The sequence below is a fragment of the Sinohyriopsis cumingii genome, chromosome 5 (genome assembly GCF_028554795.1).
Source record: "Sinohyriopsis cumingii isolate HCF-2022 chromosome 5, ASM2855479v2, whole genome shotgun sequence".
NCBI classification, from domain to species: Eukaryota; Metazoa; Mollusca; class Bivalvia; order Unionida; family Unionidae; genus Sinohyriopsis; species Sinohyriopsis cumingii.
Window position 1 is genome coordinate 133,721,461 of NC_142965.1, and position 13,949 is coordinate 133,735,409.

Genomic DNA, 13,949 nt, shown 5'->3' on the forward strand with positions numbered 1-13,949 from the left:
ATATAGGAATCCACATATTTTTCCATCTGTCTCTCAGTCAATCACACCATCTTGTAAACACAGCTGGGTTTTGGTGGGTTTGTTTTAGTTATGTAACTTATATGTTATATAGTAGTGTTTTTTATAGTGAACTAGCAACAAAGTTAGAGACATGGAGTTTTTCTAACTTAACATTAGTTATGCTTTCCCCCAAATTATTTTTGCTGCTTTTGTTTTGCAAGTATGAATACTTCTTTCAAGTCTATTATTTTGCCTGTGAAAACTATATCAAAGGTCAATTTTTTGTAACCTAGTTAGCATTGACTATTTTTGCTGCCCTATTCTAAAAAGCATATCTTTGGCACTGCATAATATTCACAGTGCCCATCAATAGTTGATTTACATTATCTCAGTTGACTGAGCATTGGGCTTAGAATTTAAGGGTTGTAGATTTGGTGTTTGCCTGGACCAGTCCAGGTCAGCTACCTCAGTGTACCTTTGGAAAATTCACTTTTAATCCATTTCATTGGCATGGTATTGCCATTCATGTGTTAGGGTTGCCATTAAAATCATCAAGAAACAAAATTGTTTAGTGAATGATAAGTGACTTTTCTGTATTAAATATTACTGACTGTCAGTCATTTACTGTATGATGTTTTTTGATTATTCTTTAAAATAATTTGGTTTGGTGTTTGGTTTGTTGTACTGTTACATGATTAGGTTATTTACTCTAACATAAACAACCCAGGCTAATCCAATGATAGAATTGCTTTCTCTTACTTGTCCAGCATTCTAACTGCTGAACCACCACAACTGCTGCATCCATTAGTCACTTTCTGATGACATTCAGGATAGTGCATCATGCCAGTTCTAAATCCCAAACCAGACGGGTTCTTCAAGGGAGTTGATAGACTAAATAATAGGTGAATTGGCACATTTCAAGTGCAATGCCCTGGACACCCCGTCATGAATATATTCAAGTTGCAAAAAAAGTATCAAATATCACACTGTGATATAACATTTAACAATATCATGTTTGCGACATAATTCATAACTTGTGTTTATTTGATGCTAAGTATACTAAACTAATTTAATAATACAGTATGCCATGAGGTGCATGATACCATTCAACTTTTTAATTTCATATGTAACAAATACCTTTGTACGAATCTGTATTTATATTTAAATTCTTTTCATAACAGTTTGGTAGTTGGGGTCCTGAGAATGAGTTTGGAGAGCTGCATGAATCGGCAGTGAGTCATGCATCTCAAGTCAACAATATGAAGGAAGAACAGGAACGACGTTTGTCAGCAGCTGCACGTAGAGTCCTTCAGGAAGTTAAGGAAAACAAGGACAAAGAAGGGGAGGACACTCTAGAGGCATGGCAGCAGAGGGCTGAGACTGTGGTAAGTCGCAGTAATGTTATTGATTTTGGTAAAATTTAAGTTTCTTTTTGTTTTTCTTGGTTTTTAGCGACACTTTAACACATTATTGGCTAGCTATACTATGCCAAGGAAATGGAACCAAAGTGTCTTTCACACAAACTCACCAATGAAGCCAACCCAGGATGGCTGTAGAGTTTAAATTGTATCCACATCCCATACAATTGTTAGAAGATATTATCACATTTTTTTAATTCTTTGTTCATAGATGGATATAGGTGAGGTTGCATGAATATTTATTTCATATAGAATTTAGGAAAGGAGATGAATGGTTTTCTTTTTGGGAGAAAAAGTGAAAATATTCAATGGTTTTCATATATTTAAAATGAAGTTGTCTCAGATTTAAGAATCTTTGTATAACATTAAAATAATTTGATCATTTTTGTTTTTAAAAAATGTTAAAAATTGGTCAGTCATTCGGATATCTACAATATCTTGAATTTACATATATGAACAAATGTGACAGATTGAGTATGACTTTATTACATGTTGTATAGATTGAGTATGACTTTATTACATGTTGTATAGATTGAGTATAACTTTTTTACATGTGAAGATTAAGTATGACTTTATTACATGTTGTATAAATTAAGTATGACTTTATTACATGTTGTATAAATTGAGTATGACTTTATTACATGTTGTATAGATTGAGTATAACTTTTTTACATCTGAAGATTAAGTATGACTTTATTACATGTTGTATAAATTGAGTATGACTTTATTACATGTTGTATAGATATCATGTGATGATGAGGACATTTAATGAAATGAGTATGAAATTGTGTAAGTCAGTAATCCTCATATTAACTGACAAAAATCATAGATCAATATGATGGGTTGGCTGCTTCATATAATTTCATGTTCTTTATATAAAATGTCTATAATTGTCACATTGGATTTTTAATGCTTAAAGTCACTTTTCAACTTGTTTCATTGTAGCGGAAATGCCACTGTTGTACTGTGACACCAATGATAAAATCTAATGTTGTCACATTTATTTCATAAAACATTAAATGATGCTGGATAATACAGTAAAAACACATCACATACAGATACTTTGTATTAAATTATTCTATTTAGCAAAAGGCTTTCAGATTTTTTAAAGATATATTTGTTTTTAGGTAGCATTAACTTGATGCTTGGTAGACTTTAAGGTCTTGGGAAATATATCTACACCTGCTGCTCATATTGTAGTGATTGTGATGTTTTACTTGCATAAAATTCTTTCTTGGCTACTGCTTGATCGACAGATATTTTTAGGACATCAGAGTAAGCTGCTATCATTATTTATTCATATCTCACATTAAAATGAATATTTACATTTCAGCAGAATAAAACATGCATGTGGCTTTAAGGTTGGGCACAATGCAGAAGAATTGCTTTTATCTCATTAACACACTATTAAAAATGAAAGATTTCATTTATTCAAGCAAAAAGCTATATTACTGTAACATACTGTTTACTTGGAAGAAAGATGGGCTTAAAAAATGTCTCTCACAAGGACCTTTTGACATTAGGTCAGAGACAGATAAAAAAATGTTCTATAAACACTGTCAGTTCACGTTCATTTGAGGGATAAAAACTTATTCTTTTGCCTTGTAAGATGGTTTGAATTTGAATACCTGATAAAGAAGAACCTACAATAATAAAGTAAATAAAACCAATCTCTCGAATCAATTTTAAGTGTTGACAGAAGCATTATTTCTGTAGAACCACCAAAAATTAACACCTAAGAAAAAGAATTTACAGTATTCAATCTTTTACTTTAGTTTGAGCAAGAGCCGGAGGTGCTTGTAGAGGGCACTGCCATTTCACTCCATTCTGATGAGTCTCGGCTGTACTGGACCCCAGCCCCAGCTAAACTGGATGTGGCACCAGCCAGGGTGAAGGACATATTGTTCCCGGACTACCAGCCAGCCACGATGGGTCCAGAGGCCATGGAGATGCAGGAGGTCATTGAGGAGGAAGAGGAGGAGTCCAGTGAAGAGGAAGAGGAGTTGAAAGTCAAGGAGGAGGACAGAGAGAGAGTTATGGATCTGGAGAGGTACCATGCATATTTGTTTTATACTTAACATCCTTTTATCTGGGTATGCGAATGTGGCAACTGTGTATGACCTCCTTTTATATCGGAATATATTTTTGCCATAAAATCTACCTAATTGATGGAGGCCATCAAAGTATTAGAATGAACTTTTGCATAATAATAATAAATGTTCCCTCATGACTTCATTAACAAGATTTCGGGGAAAATTGATATTTCCTTTTATCAAGGTAATTGAAAATGACAGCTATTTTCTGATTGGTTTTTGCATACTTCTTGCATCTTTAATGGGCGATGCTTACAGGTACTAGGTGTATCTATGTGAAGCCTGTACTTGGAGAGCTGGATTCATATATGTGACAGAACCAGCACATCAGATCAGTAGATTTTAAAATGTAAGATCCTTCATCTACATAAATTTATGTGCTTTAAAGGGACTGAAAACACACAAAAAGGCTTTTTGGTCATATGTAATATCTTTGGGTTATAATAAAACAAAAAGTTTGAACATGAATCAGATTCTGATGACAATGTTACAATAATGATTAATTAATATGACTCAGGGTGTTGTTAACTAAATGGAAAAGGAAGAGTTGTCTTCTCATAGTTCCCTGCAAAGACTTTTTAAAAATAAAACCCATCGGCATTTTAGTATCCTTCACAAATTCACTGACTGCAGATGACATTCATTATGATTATTAAGTTTCATACTTAACAGGCTCTCAGCAGTTTTCTAGTCCAAATTTCCAGTTGAATCACTGAATATTTTTCAAAGAATGGAGAATATCCTCTCCTTATTAACAGTGGAATGTGGCAGTGACAGAACTTTTGATTGAGTCTCAAACAATGCCTTTATAGTGGGTGTGTTTGTTACAAAAGTATTAATGCTCCTATGCGATAGTGTCTGTATATCACAGTGATACCATTTATGATGGTGTCTGCGTATGTCTGGTGATATAATTTATGTTGATTTATGCATATGCCTGGTGGTGTCATTTGTGTTGATGTATGCATATGTCTGCTGACATCATTTGTGTTGATGTATGCATATGCCTGGGGATATAATTTGTGATGATGTATGCATATGCCTGGTGATATCATTTATGTCGATGTATGCATATGCCTGATGATATCATTTATGTCGATGTATGCTTATGCCTGATGATATCATTTATGTCGATGTATGCATATGCCTGGCGATATCATTTGTGTTGATGTATGCATATGCCTGGTGATATCATTTGTGATGATGTATGTATGCCTGGCGATATCATTTATGTCGATGTATGCATATGCCTGGCGATATCATTTGTGATGATGTATGCATATACCTGGCGATATCATTTGTGTTGATGTATGCATATGCCTGGTGATATCATTTATGTCGATGTATGCATATGCCTGATGATATCATTTATGCCGATGTATGCATATGCCTGGCGATATCATTTGTGTTGATGTATGCATATGCCTGGCGATATCATTTGTGATGATGTATGCATATGCCTGGCGATATCATTTATGTCGATGTATGCATATGCCTGGCGATATCATTTGTGATGATGTATGCATATGCCTGGCGATATCATTTGTGTTGATGTATGCATATGCCTGGTGATATCATTTGTGTTGATGTATGCATATGCCTGGCGATATCATTTATGTCGATGTATGCATATGCCTGGTGATATCATTTATGTCGATGTATGCATATGCCTGGTGATATCATTTGTGTTGATGTATGCATATGCCTGGCGATGTCATTTATGTCGATGTATGCATATGCCTGGTGATATCATATGTGATGATGTATGCATATGTCTGCTGACATCATTTGTGTTGATGTCTGCATATGTCTGATGATATCATATTTGTTGATATATGCATATGCCTGGTGATATAATTTATGTTGATGTATGCATATGCCTGGTGATATATGCATATGCCTGGTGATATAATTTATGTTGATGTATGCATATGCCTGGTGATATAATTTATGTTGATGTATGCATATGCCTGGTGATATATGCATATGCCTGGTGATATAATTTATGTTGATGTATGCATATGCCTGGTGATATCATTTATGTCGATGTATGCATATGCCTGGTGATATATGCATATGCCTGGTGATATAATTTATGTTGATGTATGCATATGCCTGGTGATATATGCATATGCCTGGTGATATAATTTATGTTGATGTATGCATATGCCTGGTGATATCATTTATGTTGATGTATGCATATGCCTGATGATATCATTTATGTTGATGTCTGCATATGTCTGATGATATAATTTCTTCACCCACTTATTATTTTAAAATTCCCTTTGTATGAAACACACAATGTAAACTCAGAGCCTTTGTTACTCACCTGCAATGATTTTAACTTAGATTTCCAAACATTTTTGAACCTCTTGTGATATTTCTTAGTGTTTTTAGCATTTGGAGAAAGTGTACAAAATTATTATAATCAAACAAGAATTTTTAAAAAAAAACTTGCACAAGTGTTGCTGCTGAAATAATTTTTGTGTCAGCCTCCTCTTAACTCACCTCACCATAGATTGGCCAATTTTTAACCAAAGATGCAGAAGCCATCATGGACCCTTATTACTTATAACATCTCAATAAATATCCCACCTTAACTCTTCAAATTACAACAAATTACAACAATATACTTTATCAATTGACAGTTTTTGTTTACATGTGTCACTTTACATTTAATCCCTCATCATTTTACTGGTCACTGAAAACAGTCCCCAGCAGACTGGTTCTTACTTTTCTCTATGGCTAGAATGCATACACACTTTAATTAATCAAATTTAAAAATCTTAATTTTCAACGATGTTAGACTTCATCCATGAAACACTAGTGTATTGTAGATTGCCTTTATAATGACTGTTTTGTACTATTGGCAATAGAATGACATGTGGCTGGATTGTAGACAGAGATTAAGTTAAGGTAAAAGTTAGGACAGAGAGAAATAAGGAAAGAAAATTTGAATAGTTTCAGTCTTAATTAAGTAAGATTTATTTAAGATAAAGTTAAAGTATGTAATTTGTCTTAATTAAGATTAAGGTCAGATATAGGTTAAGTATGTAATTTGTCTTAATTAAGTAAGTTTAAGTTTAGATATAGGTTAAATATGTAATTTGTCTTAAGTAAGATTAAGTTTAGATATGGGTTAAGTATGTAATTTGTTTTAAATAAGTTTCAAAAGTTAACAAATCTGTGAGACTCTTTAAGACTGGTTGGTTGGAAAATGTTTTAGTATTAGTTTTAAGTATTTTAAGAAAATGATGATTTTGCATAGCTAAGGCACCATGCAATCCAAAATTGCAAAATCATGTATGCATTTTCTTTAACTGTTAGTTGAATTTCTATTCCTACGTATAGGCTATTACATAGATAATTATGGTAAAATTACCTTTTCAATAACTATCCATGTTATGGGACAAAGTACATCTGTCACTAACTCCATATTTTCGGACAAATTACCCTGTCACTAACTTTCCTTATTATGGCACAAAGTTCCATGTTGTTAACTGTCCATATTATGGGACAAAGTACCCTGTCACCAACTGTCCATATCATGGGACATAGTACCCTGTCATTAACTTTCCATATTATGGCACAAAGTACCCTGTTGCTAACTGTCCATATTATGGGACAAAGTACCCTTTCACTAACCGTCTATATTATGGGACAAAGTACCCCTGTCACTGACTCCATATTATCGGACAAAGTACCCTGTCACTATCTGTCCATATTATGGGACAAAGTACCCTGTCACCAACTGTCCATATCATGGGACATAGTACCCTGTCATTAACTTTCCATATTATGGCACAAAGTACCCTGTTGCTAACTGACCCTAATATGGGACAAAGTACCCTTTCACCAACCATCTATATTATGGGACAGAGTACCCCTGTCACTAACTCCATATTATCAGACAAAGTACCCTGTCACTAACTGTCCATATTATGAGACAAAGTACCCTGTCACTAACTGTCCATATTATGGGACAAAGTACCCTGTCACTGACTTTCTTTTTTATGGCACAAAGTACCCTGTCACTAACTTTCCATATTATGGCACAAAGTACCCTGTTGCTAACTGTCCATATTATGGGACAAAGTACCCTTTCACTAACCATCTGTATTATGGGACAGAATACCCCTGTCACTAACTGTCCATATTATGGGACAAAGTACCCTGTCATTAACTTTCCATATTATGGCACAAAGTACCCTGTTGCTAACTGTCCATATTATGGGACAAAGTACCCTTTCACTAACCGTCTGTATTATGGGACAGAGTACCCCTGTCACTAACTGTCCATATCATGAGACAAAGTACCCTGTCATTAACTTTCCATATTATGGCACAAAGTACCCTGTTGCTAACTGTCCATATTATGGGACAAAGTACCCTTTCACTAACCATCTATATTATGGGACAAAGTACCCCTGTCACTAACTCCATATTATCGGACAAAGTACCCTGTCACTAACTGTCCATATTATGAGACAAAGTACCCTGTCACTAACTGTCCATATTAAGGGACAAAGTACCCTGTCACTAACTTTCCTTTTTATGGCACAAAGTACCCTGTCACTAACTTTCCATAGTATGGCACAAAGTACCCTGTTACTAACTGTCCATATTATGGGACAAAGTACCCTTTCACTAACCGTCTATATTATGGGACAGAGTACCCCTGTCACTAACTCCATATTATCGGACAAAGTACCCTGTCACTAAACTGTCCATATTATGGGACAAAGTACCCTGTCACTAACTGTCCATATTATGGGACAGAGTACCCTGTCACCAACTGTCCATATCATGGGACATAGTACCCTGTCATTAACTTTCCATATTATGGCACAAAGTACCCTGTTGCTAACTGTCCATATTATGGGACAAAGTACCCTTTCACTAACTGTCTATATTATGGGACAAAGTACCCCTGTCACTAGCTCCATATTATCGGACAAAGTACCCTGTCACTAACTGTCCATATTATGGGACAAAGTACCCTGTCACTAACTGACCATATTATGGGACAGAGTACCCTGTCACTAACTTTCCTTTTTATGGCACAAAGTACCCTGTCACTAACTGTCCATATTATGGCACAAAGTACCCAGTTGCTAACTGTCCATATTAAGGGACAAAGTACCCTGTTGCTAACTGTCCATATTAAGAGACAAAGTACCCTGTCACTAACTGTCCATATTATGGGACAAAGTACCCTGTTGCTAACTATCCATATTATGGGACAAAGTACCCTGTCACTAACTGTTCATATTATGGGACAAAGTACCCTGTTGCTTACTGTCCATATTATGGGACAAAGAACCCTGTCACTAACTGTCCATATTATGGGACAAAGTACTCTGTCACTAACTCCATATCATCGGACAAAGTACCCTGTCATTAACTTTCCATATTATGGCACAAAGTACCCTCTCACTAACTGTCCATATTATGGGACAAAGTACCCTGTCACTAATTATACATAAAATAATAGCTGAATGTGTATTTTCAAATTTGCAGTGGTTGAAGGTTATAAACTACTTGTATCAAGTAACAAAAGAACATTTTTTTTGTGATTGAATCATCAGTGAGACACACGCATTGAAATCTTGTCAGTTTTCTATAACAGAATGCTTCTGTGGCTAGTATATGACAGCTCATAAATTACAAGATGTTTCTCAAGGTTTTATTTACTTTTTTACTTTTCTTGTTAAGGACTTTTGATACAGTTATTACAATTGTATAAGCATTTTTCTTCATCATTTATTAAGATAGAAGTAGCAACCATGTCATATACATCCAATCTGTCCAGGAGTTGGTGGCATTATTGGCACCTAGGTAAAATGTTATATCATTGACATCGTAATGTAACAATGATCTTGTTTTGAGTGATGCAGTAAGAATTGTCATCACTGTTACAGAACTCTGGATAGAAAGTATGCATCTTGTGAAGATTTAACAGAGTATGTCAGGGCTTCAAGACAAAATAAGCAGGATATAAAAGAGGGCAAGATTTTCCCCTATGCCAAACGAAAACGGATGAAGAGTGAGATAAAGGAGGAAGCTGCTAGAGCTGGTAAGATTTCTCAGATTCTTTTCTTATGCTTTCATACTATCCTGTACTTTCAATGCAGCTATTTACACGCTAAATTAACGTTTCTCTATCACACTCCCAATGCATGTTATCAGATATTGTCAATTTATTTATTTTCAAGCAAATAAAGTTTTGTGCTTTTTCTAAATAAGGCATTTTTGTCATTGCTTACATTTGTGTATATGTCTCTGGTGGGAAAGGGAGTATTGATGTCATAACAAATAGGACTGTGTTTCTTGGGTCTCCATTAAAATTGGCACTCCATAAATATAATGTGAATTATCTGTCCTTTTATCCTAATTCCTATGTCCATTAATTTAATTAAAATAATACAAGTTGGTACTACTATAGACTCCATGACCAAAATGAAACCATTGTATTTGAATTACTACCACTATAGTGATCAAAGTCAAACCATTGTACTTGAATTGGTAACACTATAGACTCATTGAACAAAATCAAACTATTGTACTTGATTGATGGCTGGATAATGGATGACAATATGGTTTGTACGAAAACAACATAAATCTTTGTATTATATCTTTATTTTTTGTTGAAAACACTATTATTCCAGAAAATTGATGCAAGATACTGTCAAGTGAACAAATATATTTAATTTATGTAAACTAACATTATTAGTGTATGTTTAACATTTTATTTACTCAACCAATAAACATACCATATACACTAACTCATAAGTCAGGTGTAACTGCTAACAACATATACCCTGATCTGCTGTTGCATAATTTATCAGTAGATCAGTGTCTGTACTGCTTCTTTGATTTCTAGATTAGTTCTAACAATCTGCTTAGGCCCAGATGTACTGGCACATTTAGCCATGACAGATCTGGGTCTGTGCAGTGTGAAGTTAGATCCGACTTTTAAGTGAGTATAGATGGTACATGAATTCATAAATTTATTTTAGTTTTCTCACCATACTGCTCTCCAGTAGATAATTGCATTCATTCTGTTCAAAATACATTTGCTGGGCAAAACAATCTTCATATGAAATGCATTCATTCATTTCTAAATAAATATACAATGCATTAATTCTGTTTTGTTTAGGTAGTTTTGATGATAAAAATAGGAAATAAAAATATGACCAAACAGTAATACAGCAAACAGTAACTGTTCATCTGCTGTATTACTTACTCTTCATCTGTTATATTATTGTTTGTCTTGTCTGCTGTATTACTGTTTGTTTGCTGTATTACTTACTGTTCATTTCATCTGTTATATAATTGTTTGTCTGCTGTATTACTTTTTGTCTGCTGTATTACTGTTCATCTGTTATATTACTGTTTGTCTGCTGTATTACTGTTTGCTCTATTACTGTCTGTCTGCTGTATTACTGTCCATTTGCTATATTACTGTTTGTCTTCTGTATTACAGTTTGTCTGCTGTATTACTGTTCATCTGCCATATTAATTACTGTTTTATCTGCTGTATTACTGTTTGTCTGCTGTCTTACTGTTCATTTACTGTATTACTGTTTGTCTGCTCTATTACTGTTTGTCTGCTGTATTACTGTTCATCTGCTATATGTATAGCAGATGAACAGTACAGCAGACAAACAGTAATACAGCAGACAAATAGTAATACAGCAGACAAAGAGTAATACAGCAGACAAAAAGTAATACAGCAGATGAACAGTAATACAGCAGACAAAAAGTGATACAGCAGATGAACAGTAATACAGCAGACAAAAAGTAATACTGCAGATGAATAGTAATACAACAGATGAACAGTAATACAACAGATGAACAGTAATACAACAGACAAACAGTACAGACTAAGAGTAATACTGTAACAGCAGATCAGTTTCCTGTGATTGGTTTCAGATTCCACACGACAACATATCATACTTTTATTGGGATATGTGTAGATCACATTGTGAAAGCATTAAAAGAGTTATGGGCTACAGCTTCAATCAGTGCATTGTTTTACTGAGCTTTAATATATTGATATTGGTCATCGTGAAGCATTGACCAATGTCATAATTCAAAGCTCAGTAAAACCATATATTGAACTCCACAAAAGCCTCTAATTGTATAATGTACAGTTATGTTCCAGGTTGCATGAGTCTGTTTCTTGTAGACCTTATTGGAACTATAATAAATGAAATGTTGGTGCTAAATAAACAAAATAAAGTTTGGGATGATGGAATTCTATTTCACTGCATAGATAATTTCAGATAATCTTCGGTGAATAATTACATCTCATCAACTGCATACTGAACAATTTGCATGTCCCTCAGACTAAGTCAGCCTTCATTACTTCATAGTCAAAAAATAAGGTAGTAGATTCAATTAGATCTGCTGACTTGAAGAGGGTAGAAATTATTTGATGAAGATGGGGTATAAGAATAAGACAAAATTGATTTGTTTTTATTTGAAGTTAAGACCTTTATGGTTAATAATGTGTATGATGAACTCTGATTTTAAACAAAACTTAATATGAATTAAGTGAACATTTATATCTATTCTTTGAAAAGTATGCAAATGCATTTACTTTTGAAGATTTTCAATGTTTGAGTGATTTTAGCTAATATATACTTTTTTCTTGGTCCAAATGTTTAAGCTTTTACACTTATTCATTTGTGATGGATAATGTATTACTTTGAATTCATGTATGTTTTTGGGTATTAATTTTTGTACTTGTGAAGAGAAAAAATACAATTTTGTCTGAACTTACATTGGTGAAACCTTCCCCTTATGGAAAAGAAGATACAAATGGATTATTCATTTGCTTGGTCCTAAATTTCTTACTTTGTGGCATGAAAGAAGTCAGTGAAAATTGGCATCCCACAAATTCTAGTTAATACACAATATCTGTAGATTGATTTGCATGTTTTTTTTTCTTCCAGGAGAAGCAGAAACTGAAGTGGCAGTTCCACCTTCAGTGGTTCTGAAAAGAGAAATGTCAGATAGTGAAATATTCCCTGAGTTTCCTCGTTTGCCGTATGTTATCTTTTCACATTTTGTTTCCTACTTTCGTCTTTGGTTTCCATCATTAGTTTATGAAAATGTAGATATGCTATATGCTTTCTTTGTGCATCTGTTCTGACCATGGGTTTTAATATTTTATATCATGCTCATGCATTAGGCTTTTTACATGAAATAATGAACACCTTTACAGCAAGCTATAAATAGTACTTTTTTCATGACTGCCTTTAAAGCAAGCTATAAATAGTACTTTTTTAATGAATGCCTTTACAGCAAGCTATAAAATAGTACTTTTTTAATGAATGCCTTTACAGCAAGCTATAAATAGTACTTTTTTAATGAATGCCTTTACAGCAAGCTATAAATAGTACTTTTTTAATGAATGCCTTTACAGCAAGCTATAAATAGGACTTTTTTAATGAATGCCTTTACAGCAAGCTATAAAATAGTACTTTTTTAGTGAACGCCTTTACAGCAAGCTATAAAATGGTACTGTTTCAATGAATGCCTTTACAGCAAGATATAAAATAGTACTTTTTAATGAACGCCTTTACAGCAAGCTATACAGTAGTACTTTCTTAATGAATGCCTTTTCAGCAAGCTATAAAATAGTACTTTTTTAATGAACGCCTTTACAGCAAGCTATAAAATAGGACTTTTTTAATGAATGCCTTTACAGCCAGCTATAAATAGTACTGTTTCAATGAATGCATTTACAGCAAGCTATAAAATAGAACTTTTTTAATGAATGCCTTTACAGCAAACTATAAAATAGTACTTTTTTAATGAATGTCCTTACAGCAAGCTATACAATAGTACTTTTTTAATGAATGCCTTTACAGCCAGCTATAAATAGTACTGTTTCAATGAATGCCTCTACAGCAAGCTATAAAATAGTACTTTTTTAATGAATGCCTTTACAGCAAGCTATAACATAGTACCTTTTTAATGAATGCCTTTACAGCAAGCTATAAAATAGTACTTTTTTAATGAATGTCTTTACAGCAAGCTATACAATAGTACTTTTTTAATGAATGCCTTTACAGCAAGCTATAAAATAGTACTTTTTTAATGAATGCCTTTACAGCAAGCTATAAAATAGTACTTTTTTAATGAATGCCTTTACAGCAAGCTATAAAATAGTAATTTTTAATGAACGCTTTTACAGCAAGCTATAAAATAGCACTTTATTCATGAATGCCTTTACAGCAAGCTATAAATAGTACTTTTTTAATGAATGCCTTTACAGCAAGCTATAAAATAGTACTTTTTTAATGAATGGCTTTACAGCAAGCTATAAATAGTACTTTTTTAATGAATGCCTTTACAGCAAACTATAAAATAGTACTTTTTTAATGAATGCCTTTACAGCAAGCTATAAAATGGTACTGTTTCAATG

General features: G+C 33.6%; 1 protein-coding gene across 3 annotated transcripts in view; it reads left to right on the forward strand.

The window, feature by feature from the left end:
• LOC149800271 (uncharacterized) overlaps positions 1-13,949 on the forward strand; it is a 171,543-nt gene that overhangs the window by 62,609 nt on the left and 94,985 nt on the right. For all 3 annotated transcript variants that reach the window (XM_089959840.1, XM_089959843.1, XM_089959841.1), the window contains 4 exons: positions 1,182-1,385; positions 3,194-3,468; positions 9,433-9,587; positions 12,472-12,565. In XM_089959840.1, coding sequence (XP_089815966.1) covers positions 1,182-1,385; positions 3,194-3,468; positions 9,433-9,587; positions 12,472-12,565 — 728 coding nt within the window. The remainder of the gene's footprint in view (positions 1-1,181; positions 1,386-3,193; positions 3,469-9,432; positions 9,588-12,471; positions 12,566-13,949) is intronic.